General features: G+C 44.3%; 1 protein-coding gene across 2 annotated transcripts in view; it reads left to right on the plus strand.

The window, feature by feature from the left end:
• Window positions 1-18530, plus strand: part of LOC110521100 (ryanodine receptor 3) — a 266242-nt gene that overhangs the window by 185160 nt on the left and 62552 nt on the right. For both annotated transcript variants that reach the window (XM_090233224.1, XM_036976224.2), the window contains 14 exons: window positions 415-490; window positions 2954-3077; window positions 4063-4178; window positions 4286-4353; window positions 4467-4588; window positions 4920-4969; window positions 5998-6058; window positions 6961-7199; window positions 7662-7743; window positions 15621-15751; window positions 16019-16137; window positions 17134-17332; window positions 17776-17870; window positions 18250-18395. In XM_090233224.1, the coding sequence (XP_090089350.1) occupies window positions 415-490; window positions 2954-3077; window positions 4063-4178; window positions 4286-4353; window positions 4467-4588; window positions 4920-4969; window positions 5998-6058; window positions 6961-7199; window positions 7662-7743; window positions 15621-15751; window positions 16019-16137; window positions 17134-17332; window positions 17776-17870; window positions 18250-18395 (1628 nt within the window). The remainder of the gene's footprint in view (window positions 1-414; window positions 491-2953; window positions 3078-4062; window positions 4179-4285; window positions 4354-4466; window positions 4589-4919; window positions 4970-5997; window positions 6059-6960; window positions 7200-7661; window positions 7744-15620; window positions 15752-16018; window positions 16138-17133; window positions 17333-17775; window positions 17871-18249; window positions 18396-18530) is intronic.

The raw sequence follows: 18530 nt of genomic DNA on the forward strand, positions 1-18530 counted from the left end.
TACCGTGTGCTGTGGGCCATGGGTAGTGCTCTGCACTCTACACCAGGCCTGGGTTCACATGCTATTGGAATTTGTTGTGCTTTGTTTGAGGATACCCTTTTCCGATGAGAAAAAAATAAGAAAAATCCCAAAAGTACTAACCCCGCCCACCTGCCAATCCAGGAAAGGCCAAAGCAAACGCTCAGAAGTATTTGGAAGATTTAAAATAGTATTGGATCTCAGGTCTGCTGTAGTTCTGGGGTTTCCCCACCTCGGTCCCTCCTTTCTCCGGGTGCACGTGCACAGCTGATTCAAATAACAACTCGTCAAGCTTTGGACTGAGTTTAGGAAACCCTACCTGTAGTAGCTTCATCATGACACATCCAAAACACGGACTGTTTTCATGTCCGCGTGTGTGTGTGTTCCCCCTTGTAGGGGATGGTGGAGGTAGTAGCAGAGAACTACCACAACATCTGGGCCAAGAAGAAGAAGGCTGAGCTGAGTAGTAAAGGTGAGTAGTCAGCCACAAGGCCCGTCGTCCCTTGTAATCACCCAGGAATAATGCATGCTAAATGTATGTGTGGGAAGTGTATGTTAATGTTTATGTAAGATGTAGGCATACATATACAGTGGGGCAAAAAAAAGTATTTAGTCAGCCACCAATTGTGCAAGTTCACCCACTTAAAAGGATGAGAGAGGCCTGTAATTTTCATCATAGGTACATTTCAACTATGACAGACAAAATTTTGAAAAACAAATCCAGAAAATCACATTGTAGGATTTTTAATGAATTTATTTGCAAATTGAATATAATGGAATATAAGTATATATAAGTATTTGGTCACCTACAAACAAGCAAGATTTCTGGCTCTCACAGACCTGTAACTTTTTCTTTAAGAGCCTCCTCTGTCCTCCACTCGTTACCTGTATTAATGGCACCCGTTTGAACTTGTTATCAGTATAAAAGACACCTGTCCACAACCTCAAACAGTCACACTCCAAACTCCACTATGGCCAAGACCAAAGAGCTGTCAAAGGACACCAGAAACAAAATCAGCTTGGTTTGAAGAAATCAACTGTGGGAGCAATTATTAGGAAATGAAAGACATACAAGACCACTGATAATCTCCCTCGATCTGGGGCTCCACGCAAGATCTCACCCAGTGGGGTCAAAATGATCACAAGAACGGTGAGCAAAAATCCCAGAACCACACGGGGGGACCTAGTGAATGACCTGCAGAGAGCTGGGACCAAAGCAACAAAACCTATCCTCAGTAACACACTACGCCGCCAGGGACTCAAATCTTGCAGTGCCAGACGTGTCCCCCTGCTTAAGCCAGTACATGTCCAGGCCCGTCTGAAGTTTGCTAGAGAGCATTTGGATGATCCAGAAGAAGATTGGGAGAATGTCATATGGTCAGATGAAACCAAAATATAACTTTTTGGTAAAAACTCAACTCGTCGTGTTTGGAGGACAAAGAATGCTGAGTTGCATCCAAAGAACACCATACCTACTGTGAAGCATGGGGGTGGAAACATCATGCTTTGGGGCTGTTTTTCTGCAAAGGGACCAGGACGACTGATCCGTGTAAAGGAAAGAATGAATGGGGCCATGTATCGTGAGATTTTGAGTGAAAACCTCCTTCCATCAGCAAGGGCATTGAAGATGAAATTTGGCTAGGTCTTTCAGCATGACAATGATCCCAAACACACCGCCCGGGCAACGAAGGAGTGGCTTCGTAAGAAGCATTTCAAGGTCCTGGAGTAGCCTAACCAGTCTCCAGATCTCAACCCCATAGACATTTTTTGGAGGGAGTTGAAAGTCCGTGTTGCCCAGCAACAGCCCCTCACTGCTCTAGAGGAGATCTGCATGGAGGAATGGGCCAAAATACCAGCAACAGTGTGTGAAAACCTTGTGAAGACTTACAGAAAACATTTGACCTCTGTCATTGCCAACAAAGGGTTTATAACAAAGTATTGAGATAAACTTTTGTTATTGACCAAATACTTATTTTCCACCATAATTTGCAAATAAATTCATTAAAAATCCTACAATGGGATTTTCTGGATTTTTTTTTCTTCTCATTTTGTCTGTCATAGTTGAAGTGTACCTATGATGAAAATTACAGGCCTCTCTCATCTTTTTAAAAGGGAGAACTTGCACAATTGGTGGCTGACTAAGTACTTTTTTGCCCCACTGTAGGTGTGTACATATATATATATATATATATATATATATATATATATATATATATATATATACACTACCATTCAAAAGTTTGGGGTCACTTTGAAATGTCCTTGTTTTTGAAATTGTTAATTGTTAATGTTGTAACTGACTATTGTAGCTGGAAACAGCTGATTTTTAATGGAATATTTACATAGGTGTACAGAGGCCCATTAAGGCCCATTACACTCCTGTGTTCCAATGGCATGTTGTGTTAGCTAATCCAAGTTCATCATTTTAAAAGGCTAATTGATCATTAGAAAACCCTTTTGCAATTATGTTAGCACAGTTAAAAACTGTTGTCCTGATTAAAGAAGCAATAAAACTGGCCTTCGTTGGACTATTTGAGTATCAGGAGCATCAGAGTTTGTTGGTTCGATTACAGGCTCAAAAATTGCCAGAAACAAATAACTTTCTTCTGCAACTCGTTAGTCTATTCTTGTTCTGAGAAATTAAGGCTATTCCATGCGAGAAATGGCCAAGAACCTGAAGATCTCGTACAACGCTGGGTACAATGCAAATTAATTACTTAAAGATCATACAATGTGATTTTCTAGATTTTTTGTTTTACATTCCGTCTCTCACAGTTGAAGTGTACCTATGATACAAATTACAGACCTCTACATGCTTTATAAGTAGGAAAACCTGCAAAATCGGCAGTGTATCAAATACTTATTCTCCCCACTGTATATACTGTATGTTTGTGAAAGTGTAGTCACTGTTTGATGTGTTTGCTGTCTGTCTCAGGAGGAGGGAGCCACCCATTGCTGGTGCCCTATGACACTCTGACAGCCAAGGAGAAATACAGAGACAGAGAGAAGGTCCAAGATCTCTTTAAATTTCTTCAGATCAGTGGATACACTATCACCAGGTCAGACTCTCCCCCTAACTATCTCACCATATACTGCATCTGTCTGTTACCACAGAGGACATGAAACCAATCAGTTAACCAATCAGTCCTTCACTGTTTCTTACATTCTGTCATGTCTTGTTCAGTGGGCCACTGAATGTTTTGAAATGGAAGAGATGCCACCTGAACGTCAAGTCCACTGAGAAGAAATGCTTTGAAAATGTTTCTCCTGTTTGTGCCTGAAGATTCAGATCAAAATCACCTGTTTACTGTATTACAGTAATCAGCAGACTAACACAGTAATCAGCAGACTAACAGAGTAATCAGCTGACGAACACAGTAATCAGCAGACTAACAGAGTAATCAGCTGACGAACACAGTAATCAGCAGACTAACAGAGTAATCAGCAGACTAAAACAGTAATCAGCTGACTAACACAGTAATCAGCAGACTAACACAGTAATCAGCAGACTAACACAGTAATCAGCTGACTGAAACAGTAATCAGCTGACTAACACAGTAATCAGCAGACTAAAACAGTAATCAGCTGACTAAAACAGTAATCATCTGACTAACACAGTAATCAGCTGACTAACACAGTAATCGGCAGACTAACACAGTAATCAGCTGACTAACACAGTAATCAGCAGACTAACACAGTAATCAGCTGCCTAACACAGTAATCAGCTGACTAACACAGTAATCAGCTGACTAACACAGTAATCAGCAGACTAACACAGTAATCAGCTGACTAAAACAGTAATCAGCAGACTAACACAGTAATCAGCAGACTAACACAGTAATCAGCTGACTAACACAGTAATCAGCAGACTAACACAGTAATCAGCTGACTAACACAGTAATCAGCTGACTAACACAGTAATCAGCAGACTAACACAGTAATCAGCTGACTAACACAGTAATCAGCTGACGAACACAGTAATAACTACTGTTTTAGTTAGATCAATGAAGTTCTATTGTGTCTTATCTTATGGATGTTCTGCAGAGGCCTGAAGGACGTGGAGCAAGACTCATCGTCCATGGAGAAGAGGTTTGCTTACACGTTCCTCAAGAGGTTGCTGAAGAATGTGGACTCGGCTCAGGAGTTCATCGCCCACCTAGGTGAGTCCACTCAGACATTTGATGAATATGCTTTGAAATATGGAATTGAGAATTTAGTTAAGTGTCTAGTTTAAATTGTTTACGTCTTTGAACCTTGGTTTTTCCAGAGGCCATGGCCACCAGTGGAAAGACAGACAAATCGCCTCACGATCAGGAAATCAAGTTCTTCGCCAAGGTATGGATGTACAGTCTTTTAACAATAGACAGGAAATTAATTGTAGACTCTGTGGAATAAGGTCTCTAAGCTCTGCCTTGATTCATCCCTTCTCCTCCCAACCTGCCCAAAAGGTGCTGCTACCTCTCATAGACATGTACTTTAAGAACCACAGCATGTACTTCCTGTCCTCGCCCAGTAAGAACCTGAGCAGCAGTGGCTACGCCTCAAACAAGGAGAAGGAGATGATCACCAGGTAAGGGACCAGTAGCGGACACACTGGTGAACTCTGAACTGCAGTCTGATCTCAACACAGAATCCCCAGCCACAGTTTTCTAATGAGAGTCACTTATTCATAGACACTTCCAATTGACCTGAGAGGATCAGATAGGTGTAAGCTATATGTAGGAAATCTCACCTAGCCTGGCGTCTAGGGAAGGTAGTTATAGATTGATTTCAGACTGGGCACTACAATACACACGTGAAACTTGTGAACAATTTTTTTCTTGTTTTCCTCAGTTTGTTTTCTTTTTCTCTCCTATATTTATCTGTTTATTTCATTGCCTTTCCTCTCCTATATTTTACAGCCTGTTCTGTAAGATGGCAGCTCTTGTCAGACACAGGATTTCCCTCTTTGGTAAGGACCTCGGTCAATGCCTTCACCAGTGTGTCAATGCCTTCACCAGTGTGTCAATGCCTTCACCAGTGTGTCAATGCCTTCACCAGTGTGTCAATGCCTTTACCAGTGTGTCAATGCCTTTACCAGTGTGTCAATGTCTTTACCAGTGTGTCAATGCCTTCACCAGTGTGTCAATGCCTTCACCAGTGTGTCAATGCCTTTACCAGTGTGTCAATGCCTTCACCAGTGTGTCAATGCCTTTACCAGTGTGTCAATGCCTTTACCAGTGTGTCAATGCCTTCACCAGTGTGTCAATTCCTTTACCAGTGTGTCAATTCCTTTACCAGTGTGTCAATGCCTTCACTAGTGTGTCAATTCCTTTACCAGTGTGTCAATGCCTTCACCAGTGTGTCAATGCCTTCACCAGTGTGTCAATGCCTTTACCAGTGTGTCAATGCCTTCACCAGTGTGTCAATGCCTTCACCAGTGTGTCAATGCCTTCACCAGTGTGTCAATGCCTTTACCAGTGTGTCAATGCCTTCACCAGTGTGTCAATGCCTTCACCAGTGTGTCAATGCCTTCACCAGTGTGTCAATGACTTTACCAGTGTGTCAATGCCTTCACCAGTGTGTCAATGCCTTTACCAGTGTGTCAATGCCTTTACCAGTGTGTCAATGCCTTCACCAGTGTGTCAATGCCTTCACCAGTGTGTCAATGCCTTCACCAGTGTGTCAATGCCTTTACCAGTGTGTCAATGCCTTTACCAGTGTGTCAATGCCTTCACCAGTGTGTCAATGCCTTCACCAGTGTGTCAATGCCTTTACCAGCGTGTCAATGCCTTTACCAGTGTGTCAATGCCTTCACCAGTGTGTCAATGCCTTCACCAGTGTGTCAATTCCTTTACCAGTGTGTCAATGCCTTTACCAGTGTGTCAATGCCTTCACCAGTGTGTCAATTCCTTTACCGTTTTGCCTCAGTGCTGTGATTTGTACTCAGCGCTGCCTGTAGTCTTTGGCAGTGATTTCCATATCAATGTGTTATCATAGGGAGCGACTCGGCTATTATGGTGAGCTGTCTACACATCCTGGCTCATTCCCTGGACACAAGGTAAGAGCCTTTTAAAGACCCTGAAGAACAAACCTATTGTCTTCCCTTAAATCAGAAAAAGAAACCGCAACTTGATATTCTGGTGCTTCTCGTTCAGTTCAAATTGTTGATTAAGGAACTCTTTTACTGAGGAATGTGATTGTTGAATGGCTTGTAAATCATATATGCTTTTATTATATTGCATTTGTAAATTGTATAAATGGTGTATATTCAGGGCTCCCTTGTGAAAGAGGGTTTGCTCTCAATGGGAAATAAACTCAGTGTGGAAATAAACTCCCTGTGGAAATAAACTCCATGTGGAAATAAACTCCATGTGGAAATAAACCCCCTGTGGAAATAAACTCCCTGTGGAAATAAACTCCCCGTGGAAATAAACCCCCTGTGGAAATAAACCCCCTGTGGAAAAAAAACCCTGTGGAAATAAACTCCCTGTGGAAATAAACTCCCTGTGGAAATAAACCCCCTGTGGAAATAAACTCCCTGTGGAAATAAACTCCCTGTGGAAATAAACTCCCTGTGGAAATAAACTCCCTGTGGAAATAAACTCCCTGTGGAAATAAGTGTTACATTAATAAAGGTTAAGATGCTTACAACATTAAAGACAATTTCATACTTTAGCTATGTACAGTATGTTGATCATTATTCTGGGTATAAAAAGTACACGCTTTGTACAGTGATGTTTGTCTGTCCGTGCAAATAAATCCACGTATAACCCCTGTAGGAATCCATTACACAAATGGTTTCCTGTGTGAGGAGAATCTCTTACGAAGGTCATCACTGACCAAAAGCTTAGATTTGGTTGTGCAGAGCGTCCTTTTGTCATTATAGGAGAATCATTTACGCTTATTTTTCTGCGTTGTTGTTCTTACACCTCTCCTTTTGTCCTCTTCCTCCCCTCCCAGGACGGTGATGAAGTCAGGCTCAGAGATGGTGAAGGCTGGGGTCAGGACATTATTTGAGAATGCAGCGGAGGACCTAGAGAAGACCCTGGAGATGCTGAAGCTGGGGAAGTTCAGCCAGTCCCGGAGCCAGATGAAGGGCTTGTCCCAGAACATCACCTACGCCACCACCGCTCTGCTGCCCATCCTCACAGCCCTGTTCGAACATGTCACCATGCACAACTTTGGAGTCTGCCTGCTGGGTGAGTTAGCCTTGATGTTATTTTAATATATTTATACTGGTTGACCCAAGTGTGAGTCCCCTAGTGCAGTGGTTCTCAAACATCTCCTCTGGGACCCCCAGCCGTTCCAAACCTCTTCTCGTTGGTTTGGGAGTGGCTGGGGGTCCCGAGGAGAGGTTTGGGAGTGGCCGGGGGTCCAGAGGAGAGGTTTTGAGTGGCTGGGGGTCCCGAGGAGAGGTTTGGGAATGGCTGGGGGTTGCGAGGAGAGGTTTTGAGTGGCTGGGGGTCCCGAGGAGAGGTTTTGAGTGGCTGGGGGTCCCGAGGAGAGGTTTGGGAATGGCTGGGGGTCCCGAGGAGAGGTTTGGGAGCGGCTGGGGGTGCCCAGAGTAGAGGTTTGGGAGCGGCTGGGGGTGCCCAGAGGAGAGGTTTGGGAACGGCTGGGGGTTTCTAGGAAATCTGACCTGTGTGTGTTGCCTTTTCCAGTGGATGATGTCCAGCTGTCGTGCTATCGCATTGTGACGTGTCTCTACTCACTGGGCACGGGGAAACACATCTTCATGGAGAGGTATGAGACCTCACCACATCTAAGGAGGTACAGTAGGAGCAGGAGATGGAATGAGAGTGATTAAATCTCTCTGGATAATTGGAGAAGGAAAATGCCATCCAACACTGACTAGAAAAATGACACTGTCTGAACTGTGGTGTGCTCTAAGTCACGTCTGAGTGCTGTAAGTGAAGAAGAAAAAATTACATAATGAAAAGAAACGTGCTGGTTCTACTTTTAGCAATAAAGACACTTTTTTTGTCCCCTAGGCCTCTCCTTCAGAGTGCTATGGCACAGCAATGTACTCATGTCTACTGTAAATGTGTGTGTTTGTGTGTATTAATGTCTCTGTGTGTCTTAATCTCTGTGTGTGTGTGTGTGTGTGTGTGTGTGTTAATGTCTCTGTCTGTGTGTTAATGTCTCTGTGTGTATTGTATTTATTATGGATCCCCATTAGCTGCTGCCAAATCAGCAGCTACTCTTCCTGTGATCCAGCAAAATGAAGGCAGTTTATACAATTTTAAAAACATTATAATACATTCACAGATTTCACAACACACTGTGTGCCCTCAGCCCCCTACACTACTACATATCTACAGTACTGTGTGTGTGTGTGTGTGTGTGTGTGTGTGTGTGTGTGTGTGTGTGTGTGTGTCTGCGCCAATGTTTGTGTTGCTTCACAGTCCTTTCTGTTCCATAAGGTGTTGTTTTAATCTATTGTACTGCTTGCATCAGTTACTTGATGTGGAATAAAGTTCCCTGTAGTCATGGCTCTATGTAGTACTGTGTGCCTCCCATAGTCTGTTCTGGACTTGGGGACTGTGAAGAGTCCTCTTGTGGCATGTCTTGTGGGTATGCATGGGTGTCCGAGCTGTGTGCCAGTAGTTTAGACAGACAGCTCGGTGCATTCAACATGTCAATACCTCTCATAAATAAAAGTAGTGAGGAAGTCAATCTCTCCTCCACTTTCAGCCAGGAGAGGTTGACATGCATACTATTAATATTAGCTCTCTGTGTATATCCAAGGGCCAGCCGTGCTGCCCTGTTCTGGGCCAATTGTCCTTTTTTTGTGGCACCTGACCACACGACTGAACAGTAGTCAAGGTGTGACAAAACTAGGGCCTGTAGGACCTGCCTTGTTGATAGTGTTGTTAAGGCAGAGCATCGCTTTATTTTAGACAGACTTCTCCCCATCTTAGCTACTACTGCATACTACTTAGCTACTACTCAACATCCACATTATTTATTACAAGATTTAGTTGAGGTTTAGGGTTTAGTGAGTGTTTTGTTCCAAATACAATGCTTTTAGTTTTAGAAATATTTAGGGCTGACTTATTCCTTGCCACCCAATCTGAAACTAACTGCAGCTCTCTGTTCAGTCATTTCAGTCGCTGTAGTAGCTGACGTGTATAGTGTTGACACTCTGGCTTTACTCAGTCAGTGACATGTCGTTAGTAAAAATTGGAAAAAACAAGGGACCTAAACAGCTACCTGGGGAATTCCTGATTCTAACTGGATTATATTTGAGAGGCTTCAATTAAAAAACACCCTCTGTGTTCTGTTAGACAAGTAACTCGTTGTCCACGTTATCAAATCAAATCAAATGTATTTATATAGCCCTTCTTACATCAGCTGATATCTCAAAGTGCTGTACATAAACCCAGCCTAAAACTCCAAACAGCAAGCAATGCAGGTGTAGAAGCACGGTGGCTAGGAAAAACTCCCTAGAAAGGAACCAGGCTATGAGGGGTGGCCTGTCCTCTTCTGGCTGTGCCGGGTGGAGATTATAACAGAACATGCCCAAGATGTTCAAATGTTCATAAATGACCAGCATGGTCAAATAATAATAATCACAGTAGTTGTCGAGGGTGCAACAAGTCAGCACCTCAGGAGTAAATGTCAGTTGGCTTTTCATAGCCGATCATTAAGAGTATCTCTACCACTCCTGCTGTCTCTAGAGAGTTGAAAACAGCAGGCCTGGGACAGGTAGTGTAACAGTATAATTTTAGACCGTCCCCTCGCCCATACCCGGGCGCGAACTAGGGACCTTCTGCACACATCAACAGTCACCCTCGAAGCATCGTTACCCATCGCTCCACAAAAGCCGCGGCCCTTGCAGAGCAAGGGGAACTACTACTTCAAGGTCTCAGAGCAAGTGACGTCACTGATTGAAACGCTATTTAGCGCCCACGCTAACTAAGCTAGCCGTTTCACATCCGTTACACTCACCCCCCTTTTGACCTTCCTCCTTTTTCCGCAGCAACCAGTAATCCGGGTCAACAGCATCAATCTAACAGTATAATTTTAGACCGTCCCCTCGCCCATACCCGGGCGCGAACTAGGGACCTTCTGCACACATCAACAGTCACCCTCGAAGCATCGTTACCCATCGCTCCACAAAAGCCGCGGCCCTTGCAGAGCAAGGGGAACTACTACTTCAAGGTCTCAGAGCAAGTGACGTCACTGATTGAAACGCTATTTAGCGCCCACGCTAACTAAGCTAGCCGTTTCACATCCGTTACAGTAGCACGTCCGGTGAACAGGTCAGGGTTCCATAGCCGCAGGCAGAACAGTTGAATCTGGAAGAGCAGCACGACCAGGTGGACTGGGGACAGAAAGAGGAGTCATCAGGCCAGGTAGTCCTGAGGCATGGTCCTAGGGCTCAGGTCCTCCGAGAGAGAGAGAGAAAGAGAGAATTAGAGAGAGCATACTTAAATTCACACAGGACACCGGATAAGACAGGAGAAATACTCCAGATATAACAAACTGACCCTAGCCTCCCGACACACAAACTACTGCAGCATAAATACTGGAGGTTGAGACAGGAGGGGTCAGGAGACATTGTGGCCCCATCCAATGATACCCCCAGACAGGGCCAAACAGGCAGGATATAACCCCACCCACTTTGCCAAAGCACAGCCCTCACACCACTAGAGGGATATTTTTATTTTATTTCGCCTTTATTTTACCAGGTAGGCTAGTTGAGAACCATTACCATATAGCAATTAAACACTGGAATGGTGTGCAGAAGATGAATGTGCAAGTAGAGATACTGGGGTGCAAAGGAGCAAGATAAATAAATAAATACTGTATGGGGATGAGGTAGGCAGATAGACGGGCTATGTACAGGTGCAGTGATCTGTGAGCTGCTCTGACAGCTGTACCCAAACAATTCGATGTGAGTACATTGGAGGTAAACCTAGGCATTGAGTAATGATGAGAGAGATATAGTCCCTATGTAGGAGGTGTAACAACATGGTTGGTTAAGGCATATTGAGCAGGGCTAGAGGCTCTACAGTGAAATAAGACAGTAATCACTAACCAGGACAGTAATGGACAAGGCATATTGATATTAGAGAGCGGCATGCGTAGCCAAGTGAACATATGGGCTGACTGGGAACACGACGATTCAGACAGTTTGCAGGCCGAAGCTAACACGCTAACAGTTAGTAGGCCGGGGCTAAACAAGCTAGCAGTTAGCAGACTGGGGCTGGCAAGCTATCGGTTAGCAGACCGGGTTAGCAAGCAAGCAGTTAGCAGGGGCTAGCAGTTAGCAGACCGGAGCTAGCAAGTTAGCCTTTGGGGGACGTCGCCATGGGGGCAAGTCTATTTTTGCCTCTTTGTGCGGTGACTTCGATAGACCAGTTGTGGAGTTCGTAGGGTTCCAAGTAGCTCTAAGCAGCTAGCAGGCCTAGCAGGTTAGCAGAATGGGCCTTCAGTGGGCGTCGCGCCTGAGGAGCCTGTTGGAATCCTCGGGCAGATTGTCGGTATTCCAGTCGTAGAGGATTGGCGGGGTTCCGTGCCCCGTACCAGCAGTAGAAGGGGTCCGGATATTGTAGCCCAGGAAGTGGGCTTCGGCGGTAGCACAGGAGCCCTTGCCGGGCTAGCTTCAGGCTAATTGGTGCTTGCTCCAGGATGGAAACGCTAGCCAGGAGTGCTCACCTGGGATTGCGGTTAGCTGGTTGCGAAGTTCCAGATGAAAATGTTCAGAGTTTGCGGTAGGAATCCGGGGATATGGAGTGAAGTAGGTCCTTTATGCTCTGGTTTGAGTCATGTTGTTCGAACTGGCAAGAGCTTTCCGAGCTAAAGGTTAGCTGATGACCGCTAGCAATGGTTTGCTAACTGATAGCTGGTAGTTAGCTGGCTAGCTTCAGTTGAGGGATTCCAGATACGAAGTAAATAGAAATACTTTAGAAAAAAGCAGAGAATCCCATTGGAGAGAGAGAGGAACCGGCCAGGCAGAGACAGCAAGGGCGGTTCGTTGCTCCAGAGCCTTTCCGTTCACCTTCACACTCCTGGGCCAGACTACGCTCGATCATATGACCTACTGAAGAGATGAGTCTTCAGTAAAGACTTAAATGTTGAGACCGAGTCTGCGTCTCTCATATGGGTAGACAGACCATTCCATAAAAATTTAGCTCTATAGGAGAAAGCCCTGCCTCCAGCTGTTTGCTTAGAAATTCTAGGGACAATTAGGAGGCCTGTAGAGCATTGCAGTAGTTTAACCTAGAAGTAACAAAAGCATGGATACATTTTTCTGCATAGTTTTTGGACAGAAAGTTTCTGATTTTTGCAATGTTACGTAGATGTATATTGTGGGTAAAGGTTTGGCTTTTTCAAGAGAGGCTTTATTACTGCCACTTTTAGTGAGTTTGGTACACATCCGGTGGATAGAGAGCCGCTTATTATGTTCAACATAGGAGGGCCAAGCACAGGAAGCAGCTCTTTCAGAGGTTTAGTTGGATTGAGTCCAGTATGCAGCTTGAAGGTTTAGAGAACATGATTATTTTCATCATTGTGTCAAGAGATATAGTACTAAAACACTTGAGTGTCTCTCTTGATACTAGGTCCTGGCAGAGTTGTGCAGACTCAGGACAACTGAGCTTTGGAGGAATACGCAGATTTAAAGAGGAGTCCGTAATTTGCTTTCTAATGGTCATGATATTTTCCTCAAAGAAGTTCATGAATTTATTACTGCTGAAGTGAAAGCCATCCTCTCTTGGGGAATGCTGCTTTTTAGTTAGCTTTGCGACAGTATCAAAAATACATTTTGAATTGTTATTATTTTCCTCAATTAAGTTGGAAAAATAGGATGATGGAGCAGCAGTAAGGGCTCTTCGATACTGCACGGTATTGTCTTTCCAAGCTAGTCGGAAGACTTCCAGTTTGGTGTGGCGCCATTTCCATTCCAATTTTCTGAAAGCTTGCTTCAGAACTCGGGTATTTTCTGTATACCAGGGAGCTAGTTACTTATGACAAATGTTTTTCGTTTTTAGGGGTGCGACTGCATCTAGGGTATTGCGCAAGGTTAAATTGAGTTCCTCAGTTAGGTGGTTAACTGATTTTTGTCCTCTGACGTCCTTGGGTAGGCAGAGGGAGTCTGGAAGGGCATCAAGGAATCTTTGGGCTGTCTGAGAATTTATAGCACGACATTAAGATCCACAACATTTATTCCACGGGACAAAACTAGGTCCAGAGTATGATTGTGACAGTGAGTAGGTCCAGAGACATTTTGGACAAAACCCACTGAGTCGATGATGGCTCCGAAAGCCTTTTGGAGTGGGTCTGTGGACTTTTCCATGTGAATATTAAAATCCCCCAAAATGTGAATATCATCTGTTATAACTACAAGGTCCGATAGGAATTCAGGGTACTCAGTGAGGAATGCTGTATATGGCCCAGGAGGACTGTAAACAGTAGCTATAAAAAGTGATTGAGTAGGCTGCGTAGATTTCATGACTAGAAGCTCAAAAGACGAAAACATATATTTTTTTGTAAATTAAAATTTGCTATCGTAAATGTTAGCAACACCTCCGCCTTTGCGGGATGCACGGGGGATATGGTCACTAGTGTAGCCAGGAGGTGAGGCCTCATTTAACACAGTAAATTCATCAGGCAGGGTAGCCTAGCGGTTAGAGCGATAACCGGAAGGTTGCAAGTTCAAATCCCCGAGCTGACAAGGTACAAATCTGTCATTCTGCCCCTGAACAGGCAGTTAACCCACTGTTCCTAGGCTGTCATTGAAAATAAGAATTTGTTCTTAACTGACTTGCCTAGTTAAATAAAGGTAAAATAAGAGATCAAGATTATGATCAGTGACTATAACTGCCTTTGAAGTGAGGGATCTAACATAAGTAGCCCTATTTTGAGGTGTGAGGTATCACAATCTCTTTCAATAATGGCAGGAGGTCTTTATTCTAGTGAGATTGCTAAGGCGAACACCTCCATTGCCCAACCTAGGTCGAGACAATGGGGATAGCTGAGCTGACTACACTGACTGTGCTAGTGGCAGACTCCACTAAGCTGGCAGGCTGGCTAACAGCGTACTGCCTGGCCAGCACCCTATTTCATTGTGGAGCTAGAGGAGTTAGAGCCCTGTCTATGCTGGTAGATAAGATGAGAGCACCCCTCTAGCTAGGATGGAGTCCGTCACTCCTCAGCAGGCCAGGCTTGGTCCTGTTTGTGGGTTAGTCCCAGAAAGAGGGCCAATTATCTACAAATTCTATATTTTGGGAGGGGCAGAAAACAGTTTTCAACCAGTGATTGAGTTGTGAGACTGCTGTAGAGCTCATCACTCCCCCTAACTGGGAGGGGGCCAGAGACCATTACTTGATGCCGACACATCTTTCTAGCTGATTTACACACTGAAGCTATGTTGCGCTTGGTGACCTCTGACTGTTTCATCCTAACATCGTTGGTGCCGACGTGGATAACAATATCTCTATATTCTCTACACTCGCCAGTTTTAGCCTTAACCAGCACTATCTTTAGATTAGCCTTAACGTCGGTAGCCCTGCCCCTTGGTAAACAGTGTATGATTCGTTTTAAGTCTAATACTGCGGGTAATGGAGTCGCCAATGACTAGGGTTTTCAATTTGTCAGAGCTAATGGTGGGAAGCTTCGGCGTCTCAGACCCCGTAACGAGAGGAGTAGAGACAAGAGAAGGATCGGCCTCAGACTCCGACTCGCTGCTTAATGTGGAGAACTGGTTGAATGTTTCTGTCGGCTGAATGAGCGACAACGGTTGAGCATTCCTACAGCATTTCTCTCCAGAAGCCATGAGAAAGTTGTCCAGCTGCGGGGACCACGCGAGGGGATTTATACTAACGTTACTATCTGTACTTACTGGTGGCACAGACGCTGTTTCATCCTTTCCTACACTGAAATTACCCTTGCCTAATGCTTGCGTCTGAAGCCGGGCTTGCAGCGATCGTTCTCCTGTATATTATGAGTACAGCGACTACAATTAGAAGGCATCATGTTAATGTTACTACTTAGCTTCGGCTGTTGGAGGTCCTGACGAACCATGTCCAGATAAAGTGTCCGGAGTGAAAAGGTTGAATGAAAAAAAAATGTTGAGGGAAAAACTAAAAATATAAACGGTAATTAAAAAGTAAAAACCGGAAAGTTGTCACGTAGCAAAGTAAGGTTGGTAAACAAGTCTGCAAGTTATGACCGGAAATGACGAATCTGGTCATCTGAACATCAACTGTAGCAGGGGGTGTAAAGCAATAACACAAGTTTTTCCATCAGCTGACTATGATCGATAATGTCAAAAGCTGCACTGAAGTCTGACAAGACAGCCCCCACAATAATTTCATCATCAATTTATCTCAGTGTGTATTAATGTCTCTGTGTGTGTCAATGACTCTGTGTGTGTTAATGTTTCTGTGTGTGTTAATGTTTCTGTGTGTGTTAATGTTTTTGTGTATGTTAATGTTTCTGTGTGTGTTAATGTTTCTGTGTGTTAATGTTTCTGTGTGTATTTATGTCTCTGTGTGTATTAATGCCTCTGTGTGTATTCCCTTCAGGCACCTACCAGCCCTAGGGGAGTGTCTGGCCACCCTGGTAGGAGCCATGCCTGTAGCTTTCCTAATGTCTGTGTGTATTCCCTTCAGGCACCTACCAGCCCTAGGGGAGTGTCTGGCCACCCTGGTAGGAGCCATGCCTGTAGCTTTCCTGGAGCCTGATCTTAACGCTCACAACCCCCTGTCTGTCTTCAACACCAAGACACCGCGAGAGAGGGCCAGTAAGTCACTACTCTGCAGCAGTGTAGTACTACTGAATCATAACACTACCAATTTATCAGAACCAATATATGCTTGACTACAATCCATATGCCCTTGCATTGACCTCCACTACATCCTACGTTCTACTGGAAGGGCCGTTTCCCTGGACACAAGGCCTAGTCCTTGACCATGCATTTTAGTCCAGGACCAAGCTTCATCAATGTCTGGGAAACCAGCCCTGTGTTTATTAACGGTGATTGGCTAACTGTGTGCTGTTCTCTGTGTAGTCTTGAGTATGCCTGACTCTGTGGAGGAGATGTGTTCAGAGGTGCCTCGTCTGGATCGCCTGCTGAAGGACATCAACGACATCTCAGAGTCTGGAGCACGATACACAGAGATGCCACAGGTCAGGAGGGCATGGACTGTTTTTCATTTATTTATTTTTATTTCACCTTTATTTAACCAGGTAGGCTAGTTGAGAACACCTTTATTTAACCAGGTAGGCTAGTTGAGAACACCTTTATTTAACCAGGTGGGCCAGTTGAGAACACCTTTATTTAACCATGTAGGCTAGTTGAGAACACCTTTATTTAACCAGGTAGGCTAGTTGAGAACAAGTTCTCATTTACAACTGCGACCTGAACTAGATAAAGCATAGCAGGGTTAACAGACAACAACACAGAGTTACACATGGAGTAAACAATAAACAAGTCAATAACACAGTAGAAAAAAAAGAAAAAAGAGAGTCTATATACATTGTGTGCAAAAGGCACGAGGAGGTAGGACGAATAATTAAAATTTTGCAGATTAACACTGGAGTGATAAATTATCAGATGGTCATGTACAGGTAGAGATACTGGTGTGCAAAAGAGCAGAAAATTAAATAAATATAAACAGTATGGGGATGAGGTAGATAAATTGGGTGGGCTATTTACCGATAGACTATGTACAGCTGCAGCTGTTGTTATCACTACATCGGTTCATATTACAAGAGAGCTTTTCTTTAGACAGTGAACCCTATTTTAAAGCTGGAATCCTCAGCGGTGAAGCTGTCGCGTTCGTTTGCGATATTACAACAACAAAGACACGTTACTTGTTACGACGAACACAGTTTTCTTCGTCTGACATCGTTGCACGTGCGATAGAACACAGAGAATGTACTACCATTTATTTTCACCATGATGCCGGATTCTCCTCCTCCTCCCCAAAGAAACTCATTAAAGCTAGAGCCTTGATTGACAGCAACTCCTTGATTAAAATGACCTCTGGCATGACGGCATTACGTGGTATAACTTAATATCACAATTTATCGTGATATAGCTTAATATTCTGATAATGGTGATATTGCTTAATATTGTGGTTAGCGCTTAATATGGTGCCGTCCCATCCCCATTCCCTCCAGGTGATTGAGGTGATCCTGCCCATGTTGTGTAACTACCTGTCCTATTGGTGGGAGAGAGGAACAGAGAACTCTGCTCCACACATAGCCTGCTGCACCACCGTGTGCTCCAACCACCTCAGCATCATCCTGGGGAACATCCTCAAGATCCTCAACAACAACCTGGGCATCGACGACGCTCCCTGGATGAAGAGGATCGCAGGTGGGATACTGGGTTATTATTACCTCAGGGCTAACGTTTTAACAGAGGAGGTTTTGGTGAACTCGTGTGTTGAGGAACCTGGCCTTAGACCGGAAGACTTGCGTTAACTCCATGAGTCAATGCCTACCCACTGGGCACACACTGGTAGAATCAACGTTGTTTCCATGTCATTTCGATGTGATTACGTTGAACCAACGTGGAATCGATGTTGAATTGATGTCTGTGCCCAGTGAGTAGGCTTTAGCTCAACGGGCTAATACAGTCTCATTGCACACAGGATACCCGCGTTTGAACCTAGTTGGTCATGTTTGGCGGGCAATGTGATGAATGGTGAATAATAAACACAAAGCTGTGGTCGTAGCATTCCCAGCCGTACTCTTTGAATCAAAGTAGCAACTCCTCAGTGAGGCGAAATCTGATTGGTTTCGTTGGTATCATTGCAGTCTACTCTCAGCCAATCATCTGTAAGGCTGCAGCAGACCTCCTGAAGAGTCACTTCCTGCCCACTCTAGAGAAACTCAGGAAGAAGACAGTCAAGGTGAGATGAGAGGAATTGAAATGTATTCTTTGGACTGCTGTCCATTTGTTTGTTTTCATTTTCTATGAATCATTCACAAGAGTCAATCACACAACTAGCTTGAATCCATAATGCGAACCTGCCAACCTCTATGTTATTGTTCGACGTGACAATGACAAGACTTGGCAGTACAGCAAGGCTAGCGCACGGCCATTAAGGAAAATCCCTTTTGAGTGATTTCGTAGTTCCCTGACCCCAGGGGGCGATGGAGGAGGAGCCGCTGAAGTCTGACTTTAAAGGAGACACTCAGGAAACCGAGCTTCTGTTATTACTATGTTGTAAAGGTGTTATAACTGTTATTATGTGTTATAACTATGTTATTACTATGTTATAACCCCAGGTGGTGGCAGAGGAGGAGCTGCTGAAGGCTGACATTAAAGGAGACACTCAGGAAGCTGAGCTTCTCATTCTGGATGAGTTTGCTGTCCTCTGTAGAGACCTGTACGCCTTCTACCCAATGCTCATCCGCTACATGGACAACAACAGGTAGTATAACCCAGCCAGCCTTTCCAACACACACATCTGTTGTTTAGGTTCTGGGAAATCTGCAGGCCTTGACAAAATGTTCACTGAATTCATTTAGAATGACACTGTGTACAGTACTGTACTATTTATTTCAGG

The sequence above is a fragment of the Oncorhynchus mykiss genome, chromosome 4 (genome assembly GCF_057628025.1).
Source record: "Oncorhynchus mykiss isolate SJ-2025 chromosome 4, ASM5762802v1, whole genome shotgun sequence".
Taxonomy (NCBI): domain Eukaryota; kingdom Metazoa; phylum Chordata; class Actinopteri; order Salmoniformes; family Salmonidae; genus Oncorhynchus; species Oncorhynchus mykiss.